The sequence below is a fragment of the Caloenas nicobarica genome, chromosome 1 (assembly GCF_036013445.1).
Source record: "Caloenas nicobarica isolate bCalNic1 chromosome 1, bCalNic1.hap1, whole genome shotgun sequence".
Classification (NCBI taxonomy): domain Eukaryota; kingdom Metazoa; phylum Chordata; class Aves; order Columbiformes; family Columbidae; genus Caloenas; species Caloenas nicobarica.
Window position 1 is genome coordinate 66,008,818 of NC_088245.1, and position 25,534 is coordinate 66,034,351.

Sequence of the window (25,534 nt, forward strand, 5' to 3'; positions counted from 1 at the left end):
TAGGAAGCAACTGGTATCCCTAAACGAAGTGAAGAATACCAAATGCTATATATTTTGTTAATTATATGCTTTTACAAACAGAGCCTTTAATAACTAAAATTTGAAAAGCATTAATCATATTATGCCTTCTAAAATGGCTGGGGTGAGAAGCACCAGTTAAAAAAACGTTTCCTTTGGATGCAGAGAAAGGAAAGCATCCTTACTTAAAAACAACTATATAGCAGTTCTATAAAGTGCCTGTTTGAGGAAACACATTAACAGATGTTTTCCTTGTGCAAAAAAAAAGACATTTTTCAGCTCAAATCTTTGGAACATATATCATATCCAGAGTTTGTGCTCATGCATTACCTCCAATCTCAGTTATTCAATAAAACTTCTAATCTGCACCATCAAAATTATTTTGCTTGATGCAAACTGTCCACCACCCCCAATTCAGCTTTGAAGGCTTGAGCTAAAAAATAAAGAGTCATCAGAAAACTCTAGTTTTCATTTTCTCATTTCTTAAGTTTTCTTTCAACTCATTTGCCCATTGTGCGTGTTTACTTTTGAATGTAAAAGTCCATTACTGAAGGCTATGTTCCCAGGGAACAGCAAAACCACACTGCATGTCACTGTAAGACACTTAAAATTTTAAAAAGCAGCATTTAGGATCACTCTAAAGCCTGAAAGAGATCTGTCTCCACTTTGAAATGCAAAATGCAAGACCTTTTGAAATGGCTTTATTATCAGAGAGTGGATAGTTAAAGTGTTTTGGAATTTAAAAAGAAAGGTGCCTAATAGTTTAAAAAAAAAAAAAATCCGAAGCAGCCCAGGTTACTGTCACTTTCAGTTTTAGGCTCAGGTCCACCTGCAGCCAAGCATAGATGTTACAAGCACAGAAACGGCACAGAGGGAAGAAAAATCCCCTCAGTCTGAGCCTGTAGGTGCTGGAACCACTTCGGTGCAGCAGAGCCACACCAGCCCCTCAGCGGGCAGGTCAGGTACAGGTAAGGCTCTGGCAGCAAGGACAGTTAAAATGCATAACACCACCCCTCTCACTCTCACTGTAACCTGGCTGCTGCCTGTCACTGAATTACTAATACTAGGTTTAAGCTTTTCGGTGCCAAGATCCATTAGAGGCGCCAGCTGGAATTCTGAGCATGGCCAGAACAGAGAGTACAGTTATTTCTTTGTAAAGCACGAGGCTACAGATTGAAATGTCCAATGAATAAACAAACAAAATCAACCACCCCAGAACACCACCAGTCTTTCCCCTCCAATTTGCCCTCCCTCCCAGCCCACTCCTATTTTGGCAGTCCATCACCTCTTCTGTGCGTGAGAGGAGCTTTCACATCTCCAAGCAGGAGAGTAGAAAAACAGGTACAACGCTTATGAGAACAAGTATGAATTACATCTAAATTGAGATAACAGATTTAAATGACTTAAATAAAATGCATGTACATTTAAAAAAAAAAAAAGAAAGAAAAATATATATTTGACTATTTTAGAGAGAAGCCACCAAGCGTTTATTTGATCTGAACTGTCTCTTGTAGGAAAGGTATTCTGAATGTACCAGTGCACAGCTGGTCTGACCAGCCAGGAAGTTCGTGCTGCAAAGGAGTCCTTCTTGGATAAAACGTGTAATCAGGCTCATAGTTCAAGAGACAACTCAAGGATGCCATGTAGATATCTGCAAATCTAGAGAGACGTCTTAGGAAGTAGGTTGGATTCTCATCAGTTCTGAATAAGCTTCCAAACTGTGCGTTGAAGAAATTCCTGTTTGTCTCCCTGTCCCCCAAATAAAAGAAAACAAAGAGAATGAAACAAATGTACCTGTGCATATCCTTTCATCTGCCAGCATCCAGAATCTGAAGCAAGCAGTTCCTATAATCTGTCCTATGCATTACTCTCTTGCCATTGCACTTCAAAACACTTAAATGCACCACACAATAATTATTTTTGCACCTCTTGCACACATGTAGCCCAGATCTAGCAACCACAGTAGTAAACAGAAGAGCTTCACACTCCTCCCATTAAAGCCAGTGGCAAGTTGCTTCTGACTTCAGAAACATGACATCTCAAGTTTTCCTCTCTAGATATTGTGAAAGACTTTTGCCTTCATCTAAATCCTAATGATACATACCTGTCCCAAAGATAAAAACCTTTAAATTTAAAAAAAAAAAAAAAAAATTGCCTTAATGTACCAGAAAGCTTAAATGTATCTTGGAATTAACTTCTGTTATTAGTCACTGCCAAGTATCATTCCCCCTTCATTCACTTCCATATTTCGGGGGAAGGCTGCTCGAGGTGCAGCTGCTGGCCTTGCCAACTTCACACTTCACACACCCTCCAGTTACAGACTGCTCCTTAATGACAGTAGATTTTTAGGAGTTTCAGCCCTATTATCTATCTTTGCAATGAGTCCACTGCTAAATCCAGCCTAGCGCAGAGCCCAGTTTCTGCATAGTATAAAATGTATTGTACGTAATCTGAAGAAATCATCTAAAAAAAAAAAAAGTGACGTTAAGTCTTGATGCAGAAACACATTTTTAAATCATGCAGAAGTAAGGCCGTGTGATCAACAGCAATGGTGACAGCTGAACATAGAGGGACAGGAGAACAGAGATGAGAAGGAAAAGTATTTGATATCTGAGGTTACCTTTTCATACAGAAACTAGTATGCCTTCCAAAGAAGGGAAACAGAAAGGGTTCATATGCACAAAATGTCAAAAGGGAGAAGAGCTGCACTAGAGACAGGTAGAATATTGCTTTATACAGATAATTTTAGGAGGTCTGTAACTACCAGGGAATACAAATCAGAAATGGAGAGAAATTCTGAAGAAATCTGTGGAAGATATCACATAGAACACTCGGATACCATAAGGCATATTGCAAATTCTTCATCTCCAGTGTCCTACCTCAACTCCTTTCTTTCCTTCTTCCATTCTTCTAAAATCATTTGTGAATCAGGATCACGGTGAACCTGGAATGTAAAGTATGGATGACAGGTAACTAAGGATGCCCTCATAAATGAGCCTTTCTATTAATAAACCCTTATCACCTAACAGGACAAGGGCAATTCTTCAGAGATCAATATATACAAGTTATCCACGTGCATTTTGAACAATCAAAAGCAGGAAGCCATCCAGGCTATCAGTGGAGGAAAGGGCCAAGATTTTGAGAAAACTCTTATTAACTAGCCACACAAATAATTGCATTTATCTACAGTCAAAGCGATGAACTTCAATGAGACAGGATGCACTTGCAACGTCAGTGTCCAGCATTTAGAAACTCAGCTGGATCCCTTCTGCTATACAGAGCCGATTACACACACACATCAGAACAAACCTGCATGTGTTCCAGTAATCCTGTCAAGGTTTGCAGCCAGGTCATGGTTCGAATGTACTTCTCTGTGTTCATTATTTTAATCTCTGACCGTAACTCTGGAATAATTGCACCAGTGCGCCAGCCATGCTTCAGGGTCAAATCCTATTTATCAAGAAGAATTACAAAATACAAGTATTAGTCTTAAAAAGAACTACTTAAAAGAAGCGAAGAATTTGACCATTGTTTATCCCAAAGGGGCACTAATTTAATTGCTTCTTATGTACAAGCAGAAATATAAAACCATGGGATTTAACTGTGCCAACAGGCAATAGATTTTAGTTTCAGAGTAAGCTTCAAATCCTACATTTTTAAAGAGACAGAAAGAATACATAAGCACTTGCAAATAAGCAGTAATTCCTTAGGTTTAAAACAAATGGTAGGAAAATCCTCTTGTAGATGAGACCTTTGCTACTGTCAGGAGTATCTGGAAGAAACCATGTGTTGGGTTTGTGGTATTAATATTTACTCCTACATCTAGCTGACAGAAGGGTCCTATCAGGATCCCCAGCTATTCAAGCTCCTCCTGAAATTTTGTTGTATTTAAAAATCTCAAAAGAAAGTGTGTTACATTGAATAACCGGGGAGGAAGAGAGGAAAGCCTTATCTTTTATCCGATTTTGTGAAAGTAAACTACTTACTGCCAAGTCACTGTAAATGTGATCACCAAAGTACAGAACCTTAGAGCCCCTCCAGCCAGTAAGCTTCAGAAATTCATACAAATTACCCTGCAGAAACAATGACATGTACATTGTAGTGGCACACAACTTGCACTTTCACAGGCATAAAAAGGAATTTAGTACACCCCTGAAAATATTTTCAGACCTAGAATCTTGTCCTCATCTTATATATAATGAACCCCAAATTTTACAGGCAATTTCAGTAACACTATCACTTCAAGAGCCAAGTGAATTGCAGACATACGATACAAACACTCAATTTGTAACCACTTCAGTCATTAAAATAACTCTCTTACAAACATATCTACTTTTCAGAAGCCTTTGTGATATCTAAAGAAGCTTGAGATTCTAGCAAATAGGTATTAAATTTGAACTGAAAGACTTTATTGAAAGCGTACCTGTTTGTAAATCTGACCTTTCTGCAGCTTGTGAATTTTGTCCCAAAGCAACACTCCCCTTTCATTCACCTTTCGAAACGGTCTAGAATAGAATTATATACAATTGTTAGACTGCTGTAGAGATTCTGTCACTTTTTAGGAGCAAATTAAAATTTTAATATTAAAAATATTCCTCTTTCAAAAGGAAATCATGCTCTCCAGCATCTGAATATTTTGTAGCAGACAGAAAAAGCAAAGCACCAAAACTTCAGCTTTAGCCAGTGAAATGCAATGTATCTATCCAGTACATCTATGACGTTTATAATAGAATTTGAGAATAACTGTTGAGAATTCAGGCAGGGATCCCAGACAGAATGGAAGTAACAGTGTGAATTGTCTGCCATTAAGAAGGAAAGAAGAGAACACAAAAGAAGTGAGACATGTAAAAAAACTTGCCCTATACCTCACTGGAACAGGCTGTCCAGGGAAGTGTTTGAGTCACCATCCCTGGAGGTGTTTAAAAAACACGTAGAGGAGGTTCTTAGAGAGACATTTAGCAGCAGACTTGGCAGCGTTACGTTAACGGTTCAACTCAATGATCTTAAAGGTCTTTTCCAATCTAAATGATTCTATGATTTTGTAAAACTGAACAACTCAAGGAGGAGGTAGAGGACTTGGGGCAAGACATACAGCAAAGCTCTTTTAAAACTAAATGGAAAAAAGGGAAAAAAAAATCCCACTTCCCTCTATCTCACTTTCAAATCAAAAGTACACATAAAGGAATAGGTCTTTTTCAAGTGTAAGAGTAGTGCATACGCATTACAAATGTGTTCACTCAATTGAACAACTAGTCCAAATAGTCTGCCCTTTAAATATCATGTGTGACTAAAGAGAAAAACAGAAGCAATGAAAGACATTTCCAGATAAGGGGCTGATCCTGAAAGGCACCAAAATTTCTCACGTTTAAGAAAGAAACACACTTCACCAGCTTACAAGCTAAGATGTTAAAAATAGCTTCTGTGACCCTAACTCAGTCCAGTAGACCTATAATAGCTACTGGAACTTTCTCAGGTAAGAAATGGTAAATATTCGGACTTCATGATTGGGTGTTGCCACATTCTGCAATGACCTTAAACAGGATTTCACCAAATATTCTTTCACTTTACATTGCATCCAAATTAAAACATTTCATAACATGCTCTATAGCCTTATATGGAATAAGCTGCTTAAATCATTCTTTACTTACTAAATACCCACCTCCGCTTATCATTGAAAAAGTTTGGCTTCTCAGCCTGTACAATGACTACATCGAAGAGATCCCTCCAGTCCTTGCCGACTATGAACTTCATCCCCTTGTCCCTAAAAAGGGCAGAGGGATATTAACAGTGAAGTGTAACAGAAGTGCAGTCATCTGTGCAATATAACAAATTACATTCAAGAACCTCATCCTCCCCATCCTTTAAAAATGTACAGTTGAACAGCAAACAATTGCTCACTTACACAAAGCTGCTGGGACTGTTTGTGATGAGAAACATCTTCTTGCCATGATCAGCCAGCTTTGCTAACACGGCACGAGTTTGTTCAGCATAGCAGATGTATTTTTCTGTGAGGATTGAGCAATATACAATATTAACTGAAACGGTTTTCACAAAAATTTTCTCTGTATTCAACTTAGGGTTCAGAACATGTGGTTATACTTAAGAAAAGAACCTTAGACAAGTGGAAATAACTCCTTCAAGCTTTAAAATTTAGAATTTGTAATCTCACATAAGGAAGCCAGAAAGATTATTATACTATCAATGAAAAAAGTCTTTGACAGATGATCTCATTAGTACTTACCAATATCTGCTTCAATTGCTCTGTACATTATTCCTTTGATGTGGACATCCCTGATAGAATCCTGTCAGGAAAGCAACAGAGAACTAAAGAACTGAAAATGTTTTAAGTATAAAACCCATGCTCACTGCATAGCAGTAGTAATTCATTTTTAAAACAATTCCTTTCTCCAAATTACACTTTGAACTTTACAGAAATGCCATGTGACGTTCATTATGTATGTCTCCACTAGACAAAGGGTAAGCCTGTCCTCCAAGAAAATTCATGTATTTGGGAAGTACAAAACTGTACAGCACAGGGGCTGTTCAACACGACAACTGTGAAAGGGCGCTCAGAAGGGTGATGTGGGGTGAAAGCCCTATGCAGCAGCAGAGTCATCACAGATTTCCAGTGACCTTTGGAGCAGAACACATTCCACTCCTCTCATAAAAAAAAAGTTTGACGTCAGATAGATTTTAGATTATGATCACTCCCGAATCCCCTGAAATTTATGAACAGATGAAAGAAGCTAAATGCTTAAGCAAAGTATCCTTAAGGAGCTCTGAAGGCATTTGGCAGCTCTCTTGAGCCAGCTCCACACCAGATTGCTTTGTTTAGGACAGTGGTACTGCCATTTTGGTACTTACATGGGGTATGTCCTAAAAATCCTCAAAAAATGCCACTACAAGGCTTCCAAAATGCTGGTAAGGCTGAGCAGTACATAGGTTTCTACAAACACTTCAGGAGAAATCACAAAAACTAGCCTTCTGACTCTATGCAACCACAGGCAGAAGGGAAAATTACTCTGTAGGTCAAAAGTTTCTTAAAACCGGTCTGATCTACTTGGGAAAATGAGAAATTCAACGTTTAGGTGCTTGACATATGCTGAACAACTACACAAGTTTAAATACTTGTCAACAAGGGGCCAGGAAAAGGTTTTAGATGGAAAGCTTGGGCAGAGAAATACCATCATCTTGAGCATGACCCCTTCTGTTCTTAAATAACCATGACATAATTATCTCTTCTGCAGGATACATCCTGAGGAATCAAGAGGGTCAAATTACTCTAGTCATTATTACTAGATTTTTTGGAGAAAGAAGAGGGGATAATAGGGAAAATAGATACGCCAAAAGCAAGAGACAGCAAATGATCGTATACTAGTGAAGTCACAGAGGCAGTACAACCGAAAGCTCCAATACGGAATTCCCTATAGCCTCTTAGAATTCCTGCTAGTGAGAAAATAATACCTCTAATAACAATCAAAATAAGCTTTATAAGCTTTATCAATGTACGGGAGCTGCTTCACTTCCCTATTATTCAGCCCTCAAACCTACAAAAAGAGTAACAGCCCTAGAACATCAGATTGAAAACAAATTTCACATTACTCTGTGTTTCTTTTCCAAGGTCTACCTTCATTTTACTTACGGTTTTACGGTTGTATAGTAATAATTACCCTATACAAAACCTCAAGTTGAGGTATTTGACTGGAGCTGATACAACAGGTTGAAGCTTCCTGAAGTGCTCACAGAAAAGATGTGCAGATATGGAGGTTTACCTAAATCTTCAAAGTTAGTACCTTGACGTCTTTGTACAGATGAACAGGCTCATAGTCTATGTTGTTTTTCAGAAAATATTCATTCACACAAGAAAGGAGTGTCATTTCTGGCAAGGAAAATATATCCATGAATTGCTTCATTGTATTTCCTTGTGAGCTCTATAGGGGCGGGAAGAAAAAAAGAGGGAAAAAAGGGTCAGGCATTTATCAGATTAGAGTACTTTCATTCATTCAGTATAAACGCTTCAGCTTCGCTACCGATATTCAGCTTTTGCCATCACTATTCACATTGCATTAGATTCTTTTTGAACTAACAGACTTTCAATACAATAACTCCAACAAAAGTATTCGCTTTATTTTAAGAATTAATATTGAGTCATTACTCTTAAGAGCAGTATTTTAATTAATAAACACAGTGCTCAGCTGAAAGTCAAGAGGAGGACCTAGAGGCCTTCACTGGAAGCCTGCACTTCCATAAATAAGAAGCACTGGGTATTGTGATAGGGGGTAGAGGTTTTAGTTTAGGTTTTTGGTGGGTTTGTTTGGGTTTTTTTAAATAAGTGGCATGCTGATTAGGACTACAAAACAATTTAACTCCTTGAAAAGAGATAATAAAAAGTTGTAAAAATCTACAACAACTCATACAGGAACAGCGGAAAAGATTTCTACTCTGCAAAAGCTGTAACTTAAGTTCCACATAAACAGAGAATCTCATTATACAAGATCAAATACAAACCAAATACTTCTCATGAAGATGAGGGGTAAAGCAACCAGACATCTTTGCTCAAGACAGAACACTGGTCAAGATCATAGAAACACAGAATGGTTGAGGTTGGAAGGGACCTCCAGAGGTCATCTTGTACAACCCTCCTGCTCAAGCAGGGTCACCTAGAGCCGGTTGCCCAGGACCATGTCCAGATGGCTTCTGAATATCTCCAAGGATGGAGACTCCACAATCTCCTTAGGCAACCAAGCTGTGCTAGTGCTTACTCTCCCTCACAGTAAAGAAAATGTTTCCTGATGTTCAGAGGAAACCTCCTGTCCTTCTGTTTGTGCCCACGGCCTATTGTCCTGTCACTGTCCTTTCCACGATTAAAGCAAGCATAGACCTGCAGAGACCAGGGCATCCCCCAGGGAATGCCAGGCCAATATTCAGAACCACTGCAGAGAATAGATTTGGGAATTCTAAGTTCAGCTCCTTAAAATAAGAACAAGTTTGAGAACAACAAAATGCTCCACAGGGCCTTTCATGTCAACACAGAATTAACACCCATAAGTAAAAGGGGTAAAATAAACTTGTTTTTTACTAAAAAGACAGCACTGTTCTATATTTGGGAAAGAAGAAGGAACCTACTAGCCAGAAGATCAACTTTCCTCACAAAGTCAAATCCTAAACTTAAAAGCTTTATCTTTTATCATTAGTCTTTTGTAAAATCCTCTTGCCATCACTCTGCCAGCTCGTATGCAAGAAAAGCCTCCATACATTAACTTGCTGCTACATCTGCTAAGCCATTTTACCACTGGGAAGAAGTACATAGCTGGGGTAAAGCACCAGATATGGTTCACTTCTCAACCTTTATCAGATTTGCTGTGCAACACTGAGCAAGTCACTTGATTTTTATATGTTCTGCTTCTCTACCTGTATGACTGGGCTAGGGAACACTGAAAGAAGAAACTACAGTGAGTGAGAGAAAGAAAATATTGTTATCATTTTAGAAGGTAAACTTCGTATCTAGCACTGCAAGTCAATCATGTATCGAAAAAATATAACTTGTAGCAAGAACAAAATGCAAACACTGCAAACCTAACACCCCCCACAAAAAAAAAAAAAAAAAAAAAAAAAAAAAAAAAAAGTACAGTGTTTTGGGGTTTTACCTTTCCATAAAAGTCACTCATTTGTTCTAAAGGGACATGAGAACCATCATACATTGCAATGACTTCTTCATCTGGGACAACACTGAGGCCTCTGGAAAACAACATTAGCTTTAGTTTAGAAATCAGATTAAAATTTTCAAGTAATTACCAAATGAAAGTCTGACAGATTAACACTTAGATCTGCAGCTTACTAAAATACTAACAATACCATAGGAACACTTTCGTCCATAAGTTTTAAAAGCATCTTTCCTTACAGAACAAGTAACATTTTAACAGGTTGACACACACAGAACACATTCCAAATTTAAGTCCTTTTTACTTTCTTACGGGAAAAGAGCTAATTAGTCTCCATTGAAACTATGCCTCAGGGTTTGTAAGAAGTAGAGTTTCTAGTTTCCTTAACACAAAGTAGTTCTTCACTCTGCCTTTGTTTCATACAGCACTGATGATGTGATAGTGCTTAAACTAGATTATTCTGCAGTGTGACCTTGAAGATTCAAGGGAAAGAAAAACATACTCAACTTTAACTAAATAAGAATTTATTTTCAATTGTATCAACAATTCCGTTTCCCAAAATTTAAGATTATTTGAAGGATTGTTGACAAGTCATTAAACAAATGGGAAGAAGGAGACATCTCTCCCCGAAGTTTCTTTATCAACTCTTAAAAGACTAAAGGCTTTGGTTTGGTTTGGTTTTGAATGTTTACAGCATCAAGCATCTTGCACCAAGGTATCTAATACACTGCAGGCATGGAAACATCCTCACCAGAGGACACAGAAACATTGAGGTTTTGCTAAGATTAAAGAACACAAATGAAAAACAGATCATCTAGTCCCTTTTTTCCAAGCCCACTTATGTTCTTTTGAAGCCTTATAAGACAAATAGTTGATTTCAGAGCCTCCCTTTCTTGGTCTTACCCAAAGTGCTGCGAGGCATTAAAAATAAATTAACTAGTAAGTCTAGAACTTTCAGTGTTTAGCATCCACACCAGCTCTGCAATAGAAGGGCACGATACATGAACTTCTCCAGGGCTGCTGTGGTAGCAGAGTCCCAAGTTAACTCGCTCCTTTACTGTACTTCTCAATGCTACGTCGACTCCTGCATAGCTATGTGCTATTGCTGGTAGGACTCCAGCATTCAAATCAGTATTGTGCACTTACAAGGCAGATAATAATGTGGTTTTGTAACATAGAGTTCAGTGTCACCCACCCAACAGCACAAAACACAGGAAAAACAACCAAACTGTTAAGCATATACCAAGTAATATGATCAGAATTGAGAAGGACTGACTCATCTTCTAGTCTGCAGACAGCTATGCCAAGCGGTATTCGAATACTGCTAAAGTAAACACTTGTGGATCTGGAGCTATCTATGCACAAATCAATAGAGGACAATAGACATACATGAAATCCACAGAACAGACACAGCTGTGTAGGCAAAGCTGTAGATTGGTTTTACCAGAAAACCCACGGTCTTAACAGAGTCCGCAGCCCAGCTGTGCAACTACAAAGTTTATTTTATTCCAGTGACAGCACGGTCAGTACTAAAAGCATCACACTTCACCTACAGCACGGCTCCCACTGCTGCTCTTGGAGACACGCAAAGTTAGAGGGATATCAGGATTGCTTACACCTCTCTGCAAATGAGGCTGTACACTTGGGCAAGTCCTGCTGCTTTCAGCGGTATAATTGACCTACACACGTATAGAACACATAGAAGGTTAAAACTAAGAACTATAGATATGCAGCAACTGACAGCAAAGCTCAGTGTTGCTACAGAAGAGAAAGGTAATCTTATTTTAAACAAAATTAAGAGAAAGTATTGAGTGAAATGGTATCTTTCGCTCTCTCCTTTACACATGCTCACAAGTACCATGATGTGTGGCCTAATGTCTGTCCATTATCACTTTGGGTGACGCAGAGAATGAGGGACAACAGCTCTTCAACAAATCTCAACACCTTTCTAGTTTTCTTGACCAGTCATCGTGTGTTGGCTTTGGATGTGCCTTTTGTATTAGGAGTTGACAGCAGATGTGATCCTCTGCCTCTCTATTTTGTCCCACTCCAAATCATAACACAACACTGCTGAGGGACTCACCGCCCATTTGTGCTCTCATCTAAGTCACTATACAGTTCCAGTCATGCCACTGTTCTTCCTGACATTTTCTCTCAAAGCCTTTAGCTCCTTTTTTGCAACCTGCACCCCCATACAGGTGTCTGGAGAAACAGCATGTAGATGTGCCCATATCTTGGTGACCAACTGATCCAGGCACCACCAGCACATGCCAGCCTTTTGTCCCTTCTATCAACATTTCTTCCGGTGCTCTCACACGTTTCCTTTCATACCTCATTCATACCAATCTTAATGCTTCTACTACATAGGTCTACAGGTAAATGTCTTTTTTATTACTTCACTCAGTCTTTAGTCTAGCAAACTAGCACTTTTAACAGTGAAAAATGTGAAAATGTGACAGCGTTTTTAAATTAACCTTGCAACTAGCAACCTTCATAAAGAGTTCTCCAGTTCCCTCCCATAAATGATTCCTTTGAAATCACGGGACAGGGTTTTGTCAGTTGAAACATACAATAATTATTCTACATCCACATGTGTAAAACACAAATAAATGGTATAAAGTTTCACTCAGACTCTGAAGATACATACAGAACACATTGTTTTGGCAGCTTTAGGCAGCTACTATGTTGACAGTCTGAGCCTAATCCTGGATCAGTGTCACTTTCTTTCCTCTCTCCCAGAGGGCATCTCACCCTAAGTAATAAATGAACAAATCAACAGCTATGGCTGAATCATCTACCCATCTGCCTGACTGGCAAACAAAGTAATGAGCACATTATAATCATTTGATACTACCAGTCCCCCATAGTAAATCACATCAAGGTTGCATCATTATCTTTTGGCCCCAAAAGAAAACTTTTTGTCCAATGCCATTAAGAAAGGTGCTCAGGCTTTTTCTTTAATTTAACATCTGGTTACTAAGTATGGTGTTCATGCCAGTCCAAAGTGTCCTGCTCCATTACAGCAAACCGAGCCATACTAAAAATTCTGCCATCAAAGACCACATACCGTATGTGTATATCATGTAATGAAGCACAGCACCAAGATTGCTAGTTTTACATCAAAACAGTAAACTCAAAAATGCCAGGCTGTGTGGACAGAACGCAGTTGTGCTCCATTCTGCAAGTACAATGTGGCTGATGCATCCAAACTTAAAAGCCCTGTGCCAACACAGCAAGACCTCTCAGGTGCCTCTACAACCTCAAAGTCATGCTAACAGGCACCCCGACAATTATTTACACAGAAAGCAACAGCGGAGAAGTCATCAGTGTATTTTTAGATGTCTTTCAGCACAATTTAACAGCCGGAAACAATGTGAGTCAGCACTATGTGACCAACCAGGCTGCCAGCTCCCCCAGCTCTGAACTGGGCAATCAGCTGGACTGTATCAGTCAGTAAACGTGCTACACACAGAGGTGCAACCAAACTCCCTTCCAGTAAGACTGCAATGGTCATTCACATCTGTGCTTTTCAGGGCACTGTTCCTGATATGAACCCAAGATGTACGCTAATAAATGCAACTCAGAGATTCAAAAAAACAAAGAGTACACGTTTTTATTATAAATAGGAAATAATTTTACCCACCTGTAAACTGTTCCCAGCTGAATATAATGAAAAGCGTCAATCTTCATTAATAATGCCTGCAAGGGGAAAAAAAAAAAAAAAAGCCGTTTTTATCATATCACCTATTTGATGTGAAAGTATAAAAATCGAAGAAATTTTGTCTATGACCTTTCTGTCTCAAGAATGCATGAGTACCTTCACTTCAACTTCCTTCCTAGTTTCCAAAATACTTTTATCAATGGCTTTTACCTAGGGCTTGCCAAATCACCACGGAAATATTATCCAGTGATCTGAGCTAAGTCATGAAGAAATAACTTTTCCTACTAGCAGACGCCTGCTTAGGTTTATTCTGTCTTCCTCCCCCCATCTGCCATGAGAACAAAACACCCAAACCATTTTATACTTAGGAGCTAATACAAATTAAAAAAAAAAAAAAAAGCTTGCTACAAAAGAGAAAAATATGCAATGACATCCTCACACATCAAAACAGAGTGAAAAGTCAGAAGACTTAAAAGCCCTATTCATTTTCTTTGGCTAGTGTTCTCAGCACTACATAACGCATCACAAAGTTATTTATACATACCCGGTGCACATCATAATGAAGTCCTCTGATTGCAAAATTGGGATCATAATCATATTTTCTTATTTCTGCAGGGTACTAAGAAAAGACAGCAATGATTTTATTTTAAATCCATAACAAAAACAAATAAAAATGTTTCTGCATAATTTTAAAAGCCTATGTTTTGTATGCTTCTGATTTTTACCAGTCATTAGGACGCTTTTTGATAGGTTGGTGAGATTTGGTGGAACATTGGTACACTGCAAGACAAGCCAAACATTTTTCCAAAATCCAAGGTCAATGTTAAATCTAAGTACTTAAAGTTGGACAGCCAGGTACTTTGTAGTGATCACCTTTGATCTTATTCAAAAAGTTATTTTTATATATGCACCTTTGAAAACAAACTAAATTTTATTAACTTCCTAAAATTTAATATCTGACTTACCTTGTATTGTGAAGTTTCCCCATGAAACAGACTACATGAATACAGTTTCCAATTCAACCTCCTAGCTAGGAACCCAAGAACAAGGCCTGATTTACAGAAATATCTGAGCCTTACTGCTCACTTTTATTGAAGCAAAAAGCAATACAACATCATCAATATTAACAGAAGCAAAATTCGAATTTTTTTGCTATTTTCAAGAAATAAAAGCAGTACAGTCATCTCTTTTTACTCCCTCTGTGCAGTACATACTCCTGACCATAGATTGTCATGTTTGACATGTAACCAGCATTTGTAACACCTTGTTGATTAGAGATGCACAGGAATTGAATGTCTGTGTCATGTATTCTTTCCTCGGCTTCTTTATATATAGCATAGGTAGCTCACACCACCTATTAGAGTTTTCCAACATTTTTCAGAACAGGCCCATATTCAGTCAACTGTAATTTAATCCTGTTTCAAGCATAGGTTAGCCATGAAAAAATGTCAGCTCTGTGCCTTGGGCTAAGGGGTTTGTTCATTTGTTTTTAAAAGGTAAAATGCTTCAGTCATTTCTGACAAGGCTTGAGAAAACTATCATGTCTTTGATTAAACAACTGAAAGGCAATCCTTCATTTCCCTCCTACAGACTACAGCAGTCTTAAAACCTGACAAATGCACCTCAGGCACATTTTCCACCTTCTCTACAACAGTCTCTATTCCTACATGACTAATTACAAGCCTGTGGGGAAAAAAAAAAAAAAAAAAAGAAAAATTATACAGTTTCAACAAAGGCTTTAGCTACTTTTACAAAAAATAAATAAATCACAATTTCTCCACAAAGTTTTTATCTATGCTGAAGGGGACTTGCTCTGCAACTGCTATAGATTGTGCTTGTACTGAGCACAGGCATCTACAGTTCAATAAAACAGTCCTTTCTCCTAACTTCTGAACTAACATCCCTACTACCACTTCCAGAAAACATGGGGGAGGCTACTGATCTGAATGAAGAACAGCATCAAAAGCCTACAGACAGTTTAGGAAGATGTGTAGATTTGGCCAGAGAACAAAAAGGAGACAAGGGAAAACATCAGGGGAGGATACAGAATGTGATCAATTAAAACCTACAATGTACTGCACATGCCCCAAAGCACCCATATCAAGCCTGAACCAGGAAGTTTATTTCCAACTTTTTCAAATTTCTGCATACTTGACTTTCCTACTTACAGGCTAAAAAAAGAAAAATTGCACAGTTTGCTTACCCCGCTCTTGGTAGGGATACATACAGGTGGACTGAAACAGTAGTCCAGATAAGGTGGTACAAGAGCCGTGCATTAGGAAAGAAATAAACCTAAAAGCAAGAGTTTACATTCTACACCTACTGTCACCTCCAAGATTAGCATTAAATTGATGTTTATTCTCTTGGACACACTTCAAAATTCCTCGCTTCCTATACCGCATTTTGCAATTTCTGATGAATTACCTTACACTGCCATGACCAAAATTGGCCATCTTTTAGGTTGACTGTGACAGTCATAATAGACAATACTATCTAGAAGTTTTTTTCTAATGTTAAAGGCAAGAAAAACATTAACAGTATAAGCAGATACAGAGATAGCACTAATAAAAGCTGTTGTCCCTCAATAAATTCCAACAGGAGATAATATATTTCAATAAGCTGTGCCAAAAAGTAATTACAGCTTAATTTATAGAACTCGAGAGATTTTAATTGAGACAAACTGGAAGGTTATTACTACCTGAATTAATTCAAATACTAAAGACAGACCAGCGTTTGAATTTTTGTCTACGAGAATTAACCTTGACTCCTACAGTAACACTGGCTTTTTTGCAAGAACCACATAGCTTTAATAAAGTGTATTTACACATCCTACAGAAATTACTACCAAGACATGCCAAAATCTCAGGGAGATCAAGTTGTGTACGCTTATAGCGCCCATGAAGTTTTGTTTGTTCCTCCAGGGATATTTATAGATGTTTATATATAGCTCCTAACCTTTAGATTCAAACATGAAAGGAGAACCATACCACCCATTCAGACTTAGGTTGTATAAAATACACAAGGAGTTTTATTAATAAGAGTTACTCTGCGGACTTTTTGCCTTTTATTTTCCTGTAAGTCCTACAGTTCAATAGACTTTGACTCTTTCAGTCCGCATTTTCTTCAGCCTTTTTCCCTGCATTACCTTCGGTTTCCCAAGCCACCCATGTGTCCCCTGCTCCCTGACACACGGTCACTTCACCCATCCCCAAACTACACAGCAACCAGCCCCGAGCTGCTTGGATGTCCCTGGCCACCGACACAAACAGGCTGCTCGGTGAGGCAACAGGGCTCTGCCGAGCTGAGCACTGACTTGGGTCTCTCTTGCACCCAGCCTCCGATTACAGCGATTACGGCATCGCCGCGCATGCTGCTCCTTCAGCCAACTTGGCTGAAATGCCGGGGGCACGCAGAGATCCTCGCAAGCACACAGCGCGGTCAGAGACCTCCTAAGGACTCAGGCTAAAAATACTTCATATGGCAATGAAGCACTGCACTCACGGCAATGCATTCGACAGAGTAATGGTAACTTTTAAGCTTATCGTCTATTAAGGTGACTCCAACAATTGACAATCGGGTCGCGGGGGAACCAAAACAACCCACCACCACTAAATTACAAAATAAGGAATAGCGTTATATTTGGTTTAACAATTGTCAGATTGTGCTCTGCTCAAAACTGCAGCTGGGAATAAACCAGGACTTCTGTTGTTCATATGCAGCTGTTGTTCAAAACGTGCTATCAGGGAGCCAAGCTAGGACTGAGGCATGAAAAGATGAGCCATGCCCTTTCTCAGTTAGAAATTATTTATTATTGTTATTCCATTAATTTTACTTACCCGATGCTCATTAATAAGAAGATCTCGAGCGGCATTGAAGATCAGTGTGTGCAGATGTTTAGAATAAAAGACCAACGTGTAGTCGTAATCAAAACCATAGATTTCAATGTCTGACAGGCTCATTTCATTGTTTGAAAAAATAGCATCCGGATTCAGCATGTTACTCATAATTGAAGGAACCAACTCTGGAAACAGGGGAGAGAAAAAAAAGAAAGTTATACCAGTCTTGTAGTGTTATTTAAATAAATACATAAAAATCCATTGGCAATTTCTAAATATAGATAAACCATGATGGAAGCTATTCTTAAAAATCTGCTATTGAAAATATTGTTCCTAACTTGTCTTGGTGACCCGCAGTTTTAAATCAAAGCACACTCTGTACAGTTCAAGTAAGAGAGAAGATGCATTTTGGCATCTTGCCCAGAGAACCCCAGATTCTATATTATTTTTTGCTAACTCTGTTAACACATTTTGTTATTGCTTTTGAAAAGGAACTTTGGAGTTGGGGGGGGATATTATTATTATCACTTTGTCTTCTCCCAGTATTTGGTCCAGCTTCTGCCCCAGAAACAGAACTTATATTGTTTGAATTTGACAAGGCTTTAATTTCTTTTTCTTCACCATTTCATGGTTATCACATTACTCAATTTCAACTCAAATAAGTTAACTTTATGTGATTGCAATACTTTCCAAACAACAGTTGCATACACATCACTATGCTTATTAACCTTCTAGCAAATCAGGGAATCAAAAATATTCTGCTTATTCTCTATACGCATGTACCTAGTGTGTGTAAATCACCTCCATTTTTAAGGGTATATGTCTCTTGATATTTGTTTGAAAAGTATACTGAGAAGTTAAGACCACTTACATTGAGCCATAACATATTAACATGAAGCAATTTCAGAACTAAGACCAACATCAGTATTAAGGATGTTTGTATTTGTTGTTTAGAAAATTTGGAATAGCAACATTAGGAGGCTAAATGCTGCCCTCCTGGAAGCATATAACATTAGCATGTTTTCCATCCTTTTCTTCCCATATACCTATCTTTATAACCCAGCCTTCCTTGCAAGTGGAAAAAAGTTGCAGCTTTCATCTTAAATCTGTGCTTGGAAAGGTGAATTTAAAGAGAATGTGCTTTGTTTGGTTACTTTCTACCTATAAGTCTAGAAGGAACTGGTCAAGCTTATCTCAACACATTCAGCTCTGAGGGCAGATACACTGTGTGCTCCACCACGAGAGGAAACCACCTCAACAAGGCAGGTAGGCACTAGGGACTCCAGATCTGTTAGCAAGATGGCGTTCCATTTTGAAAACTCTGGCCAACTCATAGAAAGGGAAATAACATTTCTTTTGTAAAAGCAAATGTTGCACGGTTGACAGCCAGATACAACAAAAAACTTACAGAGATGCCAAACAACAGATGGTAATCTGAAGACGTTCAACTTTATCAGATACAGACACCCAGAAGAGCAATTTCGCCGAGTTTAATTAGAAGCTTCAAATGAAGTCCCGCATCTCTTTCACCATAAAAAAGATCCCAGGAGTTCCCCATGCTTAAGCTGACATCAAAAGCCATATCTTTCATTTCAAGGGATTTAGCAAAGTAACCCTCAACCAAAACATTAGCTCCTACTATCTCCAGTCACTGCTTATTGGAGGGTAAATAGTTTTATTCTATGAAAAGGGCCATGAATCATTTCATTAACTGAAGTGGTAACCATAGTTGTGAGTGAACTCCCAAAATCACATTACAACACCCATTTTTGTATTATATTTAAAGTATTTTTTCAAATGTCAATTGTGCAGCCTGGTGAGTCACCATTTGTTTTAAAAATAAAGATATTTATATAACTATTTATAGATACAGAGATAAAGATATTTCAGATTTTAAAAAAGCTTGACTAGCGCCTGCCTGAAAACAGACCGTATAAACATTTCATAGCCATTAGGCATTCTGGCTGGCAGACAGCATGCTAAGTGCTATAAAACCTTAGGTCAAAAATCAGGACCGCTTTGTCATCTTAACACTGTAACCAAGTGAAATGCACACATTTGAAGCCATTGGGTGACTTAGGCTGTAATAAAATATTCTGAATTATTCTAAAAGCATTTGCCTCATCTTTCGCCAACCCACACCCACTAACTGACTTATTTTCTCTCAATGTTACCCTACTCTAACCTCAGCTCTCGTGTATTATTTGGGTGTGGTTTAGAATAAGAAAAAAGTTAATTCCAAAAACAGGAAAAGAAGAAAAGATTCAAGATAAAATGCATTTACTCTCTTCTTCCTATCCCTTACCCACCCTCCAAAGTCCACAGCATTCTTCTGAGACCTCTAACACAGCTTCCTATTTCACTTATGAAATACCGCCACTATTTGATGTTTGCAAATGCTGTGTTTGCAACCAGCACAGTGAAGCCTCAGTTTGCACTCCAGACTCTTTCAGTGCAGGATAAGACCATGCTTTTTTTTCTCTAAAGGACAAAACATGCAAGACTAAAGCATTATCCATTGCCACTACAGGACAAGCCTTCCCACTTGATGTTGCAGAACACAGGCTGCCTCTTTCGGCCCTCTAAAAAGATCACATATTCAAGCACCTTGGCAGTAGTCTTCCCATCAGAGCAAGGGCAGAAGTAAGCAAGCTTCAAGCAAATATTTGGCCCTAAACTTTTTGCCTCGCTGAAGAACAGGGTTTCCCAGAGTCATGCACATATCCCTAGCACTTCGCCCTGGCTTCAAAGCTTCACAGGACTTTTATGGAACCATATGCAAAACGAAGTTATATAAAACTCCTCAGCATTTTAACTTTTTGGAAAAGGAGCCTATTGCAGAAAGCTCCTCAAACAGACGTCCATCTTCCTGATTTTCTTTTTACATCTGCTTTCCTCCACGGATCTCCAACGCCAGCCGCTGCCTGCGCCCAAGCTGGGCGGTGGGACCGGCTTCTTCCCAGAGGCACCTCCCGACAGCCACAGCCCCGGTGGGGCGGGCGGGTGGTGGCCTCAAGGGCTCACCCCCTCTCTAGAGCAGGGGAAGGAAAAGGGGCACCCGCCCCTGCGTGTCCACCGGGTGTCCGGCCCTCAGGACCTACCCGGGGTCTTACCCGCGCTCCCAGTTTGACACTGGGAGAGCGCTGGAGCCCACCACAAGGGAGGGCGCTTTGACACCACAGCCGCGCTGGCTCCAGGAGCGCACACCGGGCGCTGCGGGACGGACCCACGCGGGGAAACCCCCCGGGTGGGGGCGCGCAGGGGCCCGCACGGCCCCTCCACCCGCGTCTCGCCCGCCCCCAGCCCCTCAGGCTGCCGCGGCGGCTCCCGCTCGCTTGGCCGCCCCTCCCCTGCCAACCGCCAACGGGCGCTCCTCCGCCTTCCGCCCGGCGCACCGCGACCTGCGGCCGGAGCGGGGCAGGGCGGGCGCGGCGGCGGAGCCGTGCCGGTGCCGCCGCCGCCCGCGGGCCCCGCTCACCCTTGGTGACTCTCTTGGCCTCCTTGTAGCGCGACCACAGGTAGCTCTTCATGTCGGGCGGCGGCTGCCGCCGCTGCTGCGGGGCCACAGTGCAGTAGGGAGCGGCCCCCGCGGCGGGGAGGGCCCGGCACCGCCGCCCGGCCGCACGCCCCGCCGCCAGCAGGGACCGCGCCGCCGCCGCTGCCATGCTCCGCGCCGCCGCTCAGCCCCGCCGCTCCGCTCCGCCGCCGCCGGCTGAAGTCACTTCCTCGAGCTCCGCCCCGGGGCCGCGCCGAGGCGGGGGGCGGCGCCCGGCCCGCCGGTGGCAGGTAGCGGCGTCCCGCCCGCGGGCGGAGCGGCTGGCCCGGCGCGCCGGCCGCCCGTACGCCCCGTCGCTCTCTCGGCTCGTCCCCGGGAGGCACAGGGGCTTTGGCTTTCTGAAGGGGTGACCCCGGCAGGCATGTCCCCGGGCGGAGCTAACCCAGGGTCCCCACCAGGGAAAGCGGGCGTCCCCTCGTCCGTAACCGCTGGCCGCATTTTATCAGCAACTGCCGAAGGTTTATCCCTCGGTTCAAGGTCAAGTGGAGCTGCCTGAGGAACATCCCCCAACTTCACGTCTCCACCACACCTCGGGTCTCCTGCTCCGCTGGGAACTGCCTGGGATTCTTTCACGAAACACTCGCCAACAGCAAGGCGTGCACTTGAGAAGTGCTATACACCTGCTTACATCCCCAAACAAAACAAGCTCAAGACAAACTGGATGTATAATGTGTAATACAACAAATACCATGAAATCCCCAGAAGTCCTGTGGTGTTTTGAGGCCTTCATCGCCTAGTGAAACATTTGCCAGTAATAGCTGTAGATTCTGGCAGCCTGAGAACTAGAACCACATCTATTAATGTTTGGGGAGGTGTCGAGGGGGAAGCATGGATGAAGAACAAAAAGACCAGACCACTTCCGCAGCAGAAAGGTTACAACTTCCATATGCAGAATTCCTGATGTGCTCAGAAACTTTCTTTACAATAAAAGGCACTTTTTTTCCCTATACAGTAATCAAACGTAGCTTGTTCATCTATCAGGGAGATCCACGAAACCCATTGTCACTTATGTCTAGAAGCTACACAGCCATTCCTCCCCATACATCTCTAAAGCAGCAATCCAATACAAATCTGAAGGATTTCAGACAATGTTTCTCTGGGCATTCTCTATTTTGCAAAGAATGACACCCGCCTTATTTTTACAGGCAAAACCACAACAAAATGAAAGAACACACATTAAACTTCGTAGAGAATTTATAATCTGGTACTTGCTTTCTCTGATCTTTCTATTCAGAGAAGGTTTTTACAGAACTCTCTTGCTATAACACCCTGGGGCAGAGAAAATGAAAACTCCCATTTACCTTCAGCATCCAACTTCCCATGCACAACTAGAAAAAAAATAATAAATCAAGTCATCTATGAAATTAGGAGATTCAGTGAAAGTCATTTTCAATTCATGGCATATTTCTTGGGTATTGTAGGATTTCTTGTCACTGTAATTCCCAATTAATTATCTTCAAAGCAAAAATGCATTAGAACTGGACAGCTTTGTCACTCCAGCCTATGGGCTAATTAATCCCACATGCAATTCAATCAAAATGAATAGAAAAAGGCACACTTGTTCTCCTGAACACAGTCCGGCCTGCTCTCCAAGTCCCAGAATATAAATATTGTGAACAATAACTTTATTGGTAGATGAGGCATTCTCAAGGGATAGTTACAAGAACTGCTCTGAATAATACAAGGAGCAGTAACAGCAGTTTCTAGCAGTCAATGAAGGTGTTGCAGTTCTGGCATGAGCAGTAAGAGAATACTGCAGAGCCAGGGACTGATGTTCCCTTTCTGTGACACCGGCATTAAAGTTAGAAGAGTTATCTCTAATAGCAGCCTGGAAAATGACAATCCAGTGCTCTATAGCACTATCACTCACCCCTTGAAATCTGAAGGCTTTGAACTTTCACATTCATTTTCCTTGTATTATCAAACTACAATGATAGTACCTCTATTTCTTCTGCAAGCATGTGCAAGACAGGGCCTTGAATGTGAAAACCACTGCTGTGGGTTGAAACTCCAATTTTTGCTGCACACAGTCTGTGGTCAGCTCCCCAAATAGCCGTGACTGACCTGTAAAGAGACGTGTGCTTGAGTGTCTGATCCCAGGGCTTTCAAATATCATCTCCCTGCATTTCAAACAACGCACTTTTGTAATGCCAACATATGCTTGATGTATGTGATACACATAAAAAGAAAGTTTCCTTTATGCAATTCTGTTCACTAGAGCAACTTTCATGGGGTGTTTGCTTCTGTACGAAGACCTGTTAGGCCAGTGGATTATTTACACAAATCGAAGTAATCCCTAAATTTTAACAACGAGACTAGAGACAGAACTAGAACACGAGGTAGTGGTGTTTAAAAATAAGTTATTAAACAACTCAACTTCAGATAACTCTGTCCTTCGCCATGTCTGCTGGTCTCTGAGTAATGACTCAAATACTGGAGAATATGTGGTAATGTAAACTGGCATGAAAGAGCACACATGGAAATTCATTTGTCTTTATCTGGGGTCCATAGAAGATACTATAGGTGAAGATACATTCCTTCTTCCAAAAGTGATATCAGTTTTTATGTAAACTGTAATCAGTTTATGTAACTGTAATCAGTTTTTATGTAAACTGTAAACGATCTGTTTTTATGTAAACAATGGGATGTATAGAAATAGAGAAAGTTAACCTACAACATTTTTTTCTAAAATTGCACTTAAAATGAAATATAATCCTACAAGCTAATGTAACTTTAAATGTTCGTTCTTAATTAGATCAGTCCAAGTGATCTCCTAGCTGCAAGATAACTAAAAAAAAGGTGTATCCAATACTTCACAAAATGCACAAAAGAACCCAGACTTTTCCTCATGTTATTGTCAAATTGACCACATCTATGACACTCATTTCATACAAACTGAAACTGAAAGTTGTTTCGGTATGGCTCGCAATTTAAAGAGAAAAAAATAAAAGAAAAAAAGAAAACTCACACCAAACATAAAGAGCTTGACAGAAGAGTTATTCTTCAAAGAAGAATCTCAGAGCGCTCTTACTGTATGGGTGGAGCAAGAGATAGCATGGACCTAAAACCAAGAAGGCATGCAGTTGTGTCAAGTACATACCATGTACCCTGATTTATATCTGGCATCCTACTACTATTCAGGGCCTGTGGGATTAACTAGGGCCTGAGTGAGGGTAACATACACGATTTCTTTCAACATGAACAGAATGCTTGCAAACTAAGTGTCTTACTTCTGGCTGAATCTTGTGACCAGGAGTCACACAGAGAAGGGCTGCATACTACCCTCCACTCATGGACTCCAGCTCTATTGATACTGTAGAAGGTTCAGGACATGGGTGCCATGTGATCTCCATACGTATGTACCTAAAACATCTTTGAGAAACTGTTAAGGTTTTCACATATAGTATGCATGACAAATTAGACCTCTAATTACACCACTCTCTAATTTCTTTGCTTTTCATAGTTTTGTTCACACGGGCGAAACATGCAAATCTCCCTGCAGCCTGCTCAGCCCTGTCAGCTCCTTCTCACGTCTGTGACTACCAAGAGCACTCAACACCTCAGAAACCACTTGGCTGATAAAGACGCTCCTGCACTCAAGTGGCTATGGGATGGATATCCAACCAGCTAGTACAGCCTTCAAGTAAAGCTTAGGATTGGGGTAACAGATACTACAATTCATTAAAGTCCCACTGAATGAAATTAAAATGCAATGCTAGGGAAGCTGACAATGTCTTACTGCAGCTTCTGCGGTACAGTGTTCCAAAGCGAACAGCTTGGTAAGCAATAAAACCATTTGACTGATTGTATCAGACAGTTGTTTACTGCAGAGGTGAATGGCCTTGGACTGACAGGGAATGGGCAAAACCAATACAAACAGTTTCTTGTCAAAGAGTCAGAAGTCTTTCTATTGCCTTAAAAGATTCTGAGGAATGTTATTTTATTCATATTTAATATATTGCCTGCTTACATAAGTCTTCCTAAATGTGATTGCAAAAATTATTTTGCTTTAAAGACCACAGAACCATCAGATGCTGGTAACAGTTTTCAGCCATTATTGACCTAAGTTATTTTTGAAACCATACCCCATTACAGTCCCTTTAGCCAGCCAGTACCTCTCCCACCAACAAATGTTTCCATATGGAAAATTCTTGCATACATTAAACTCTTATGTGTTTTTCATTTTGGTATTGGTATTTAAAAGTAAGTGGAATCGTGTTTATGTGCAACTATTTGGGAAAAGCATCTTTAAATATTTGGAGAAAAAAAATCTTTCTTTTGAGACTACTTAGTTGCTTCCTTCACTTCTGTTCCAGTAATACTAACACCATTTTAAATTAATTTGCCACATCCAAGGCAGAAAAACAAGAATATAAGCACACACTACCTGTGCATATTAATATATGGTTAAAAAGAGAGTAGAAAAAGAAAGCAATTGAAATCAGGAACATTAGTCTCTGTACTGTTCCTCATGAACTCCAATATAAACCAGAGCTGAATACTTTAAATGTTACACTTCCATAGTGAAGCTGGGTAGAAAATATTCTGACTCCTTAGTTCTGCCTGGTGAGCACTTGTCAGCCATCCTTCCTCTCAAAAGAAAATGTTGAATCTAAACAAGTTATGAGAGTTCCTGGTAACCCAAGTGGCACAATTTTACTATCCAGGCACCTTGCCATGTAAATTCTGGTACATTATTTCAGCCATTACATCAGACTTCCTAAAAACTTGCTAAAACTCTAAACATGTTTTAATACAATTTGAAATGGCACAGAAAAATTGTGCTTATGGGTACAGATTT

General features: G+C 40.2%; 1 protein-coding gene across 1 annotated transcript; it reads right to left on the reverse strand.

Moving 5' to 3' along the window:
* Positions 1-1,473: 1,473 nt before the first annotated feature.
* NT5DC3 (5'-nucleotidase domain containing 3) lies at positions 1,474-20,860 on the reverse strand. Its single transcript, XM_065652966.1, has 14 exons — positions 20,656-20,860; positions 17,178-17,362; positions 13,886-13,960; positions 13,324-13,379; positions 9,666-9,756; positions 7,812-7,949; positions 6,260-6,320; positions 5,921-6,023; positions 5,678-5,779; positions 4,442-4,523; positions 4,005-4,091; positions 3,328-3,468; positions 2,898-2,962; positions 1,474-1,767 (listed from the first exon to the last, which is right to left on the reverse strand). Exons 1-14 carry the CDS (start codon positions 20,840-20,842, stop codon positions 1,506-1,508), a joined length of 1,635 nt encoding a protein of 544 aa, XP_065509038.1. The 5' UTR covers positions 20,843-20,860; the 3' UTR covers positions 1,474-1,505.
* Positions 20,861-25,534: the final 4,674 nt, after the last annotated feature.

What these genes read in the sequence shown, in the direction of transcription:
- NT5DC3 (XM_065652966.1), bottom strand. Translation starts at nt 20,842, where the DNA reads ATGGCAGCGGCGGCGGCGCGGTCCCTGCTGGCGGCGGGGCGTGCGGCC. An exon ending in AACAGTCCCAGCAGCTTTGT is followed by an intron (nt 5,780 to 5,920) that starts GTAAGTGAGCAA and finishes TGCCCTTTTTAG; the next exon opens with GGACAAGGGGATGAAGTTCA. An exon ending in AAGGTCAGATTTACAAACAG is followed by an intron (nt 4,092 to 4,441) that starts GTACGCTTTCAA and finishes TTGTTTCTGCAG; the next exon opens with GGTAATTTGTATGAATTTCT.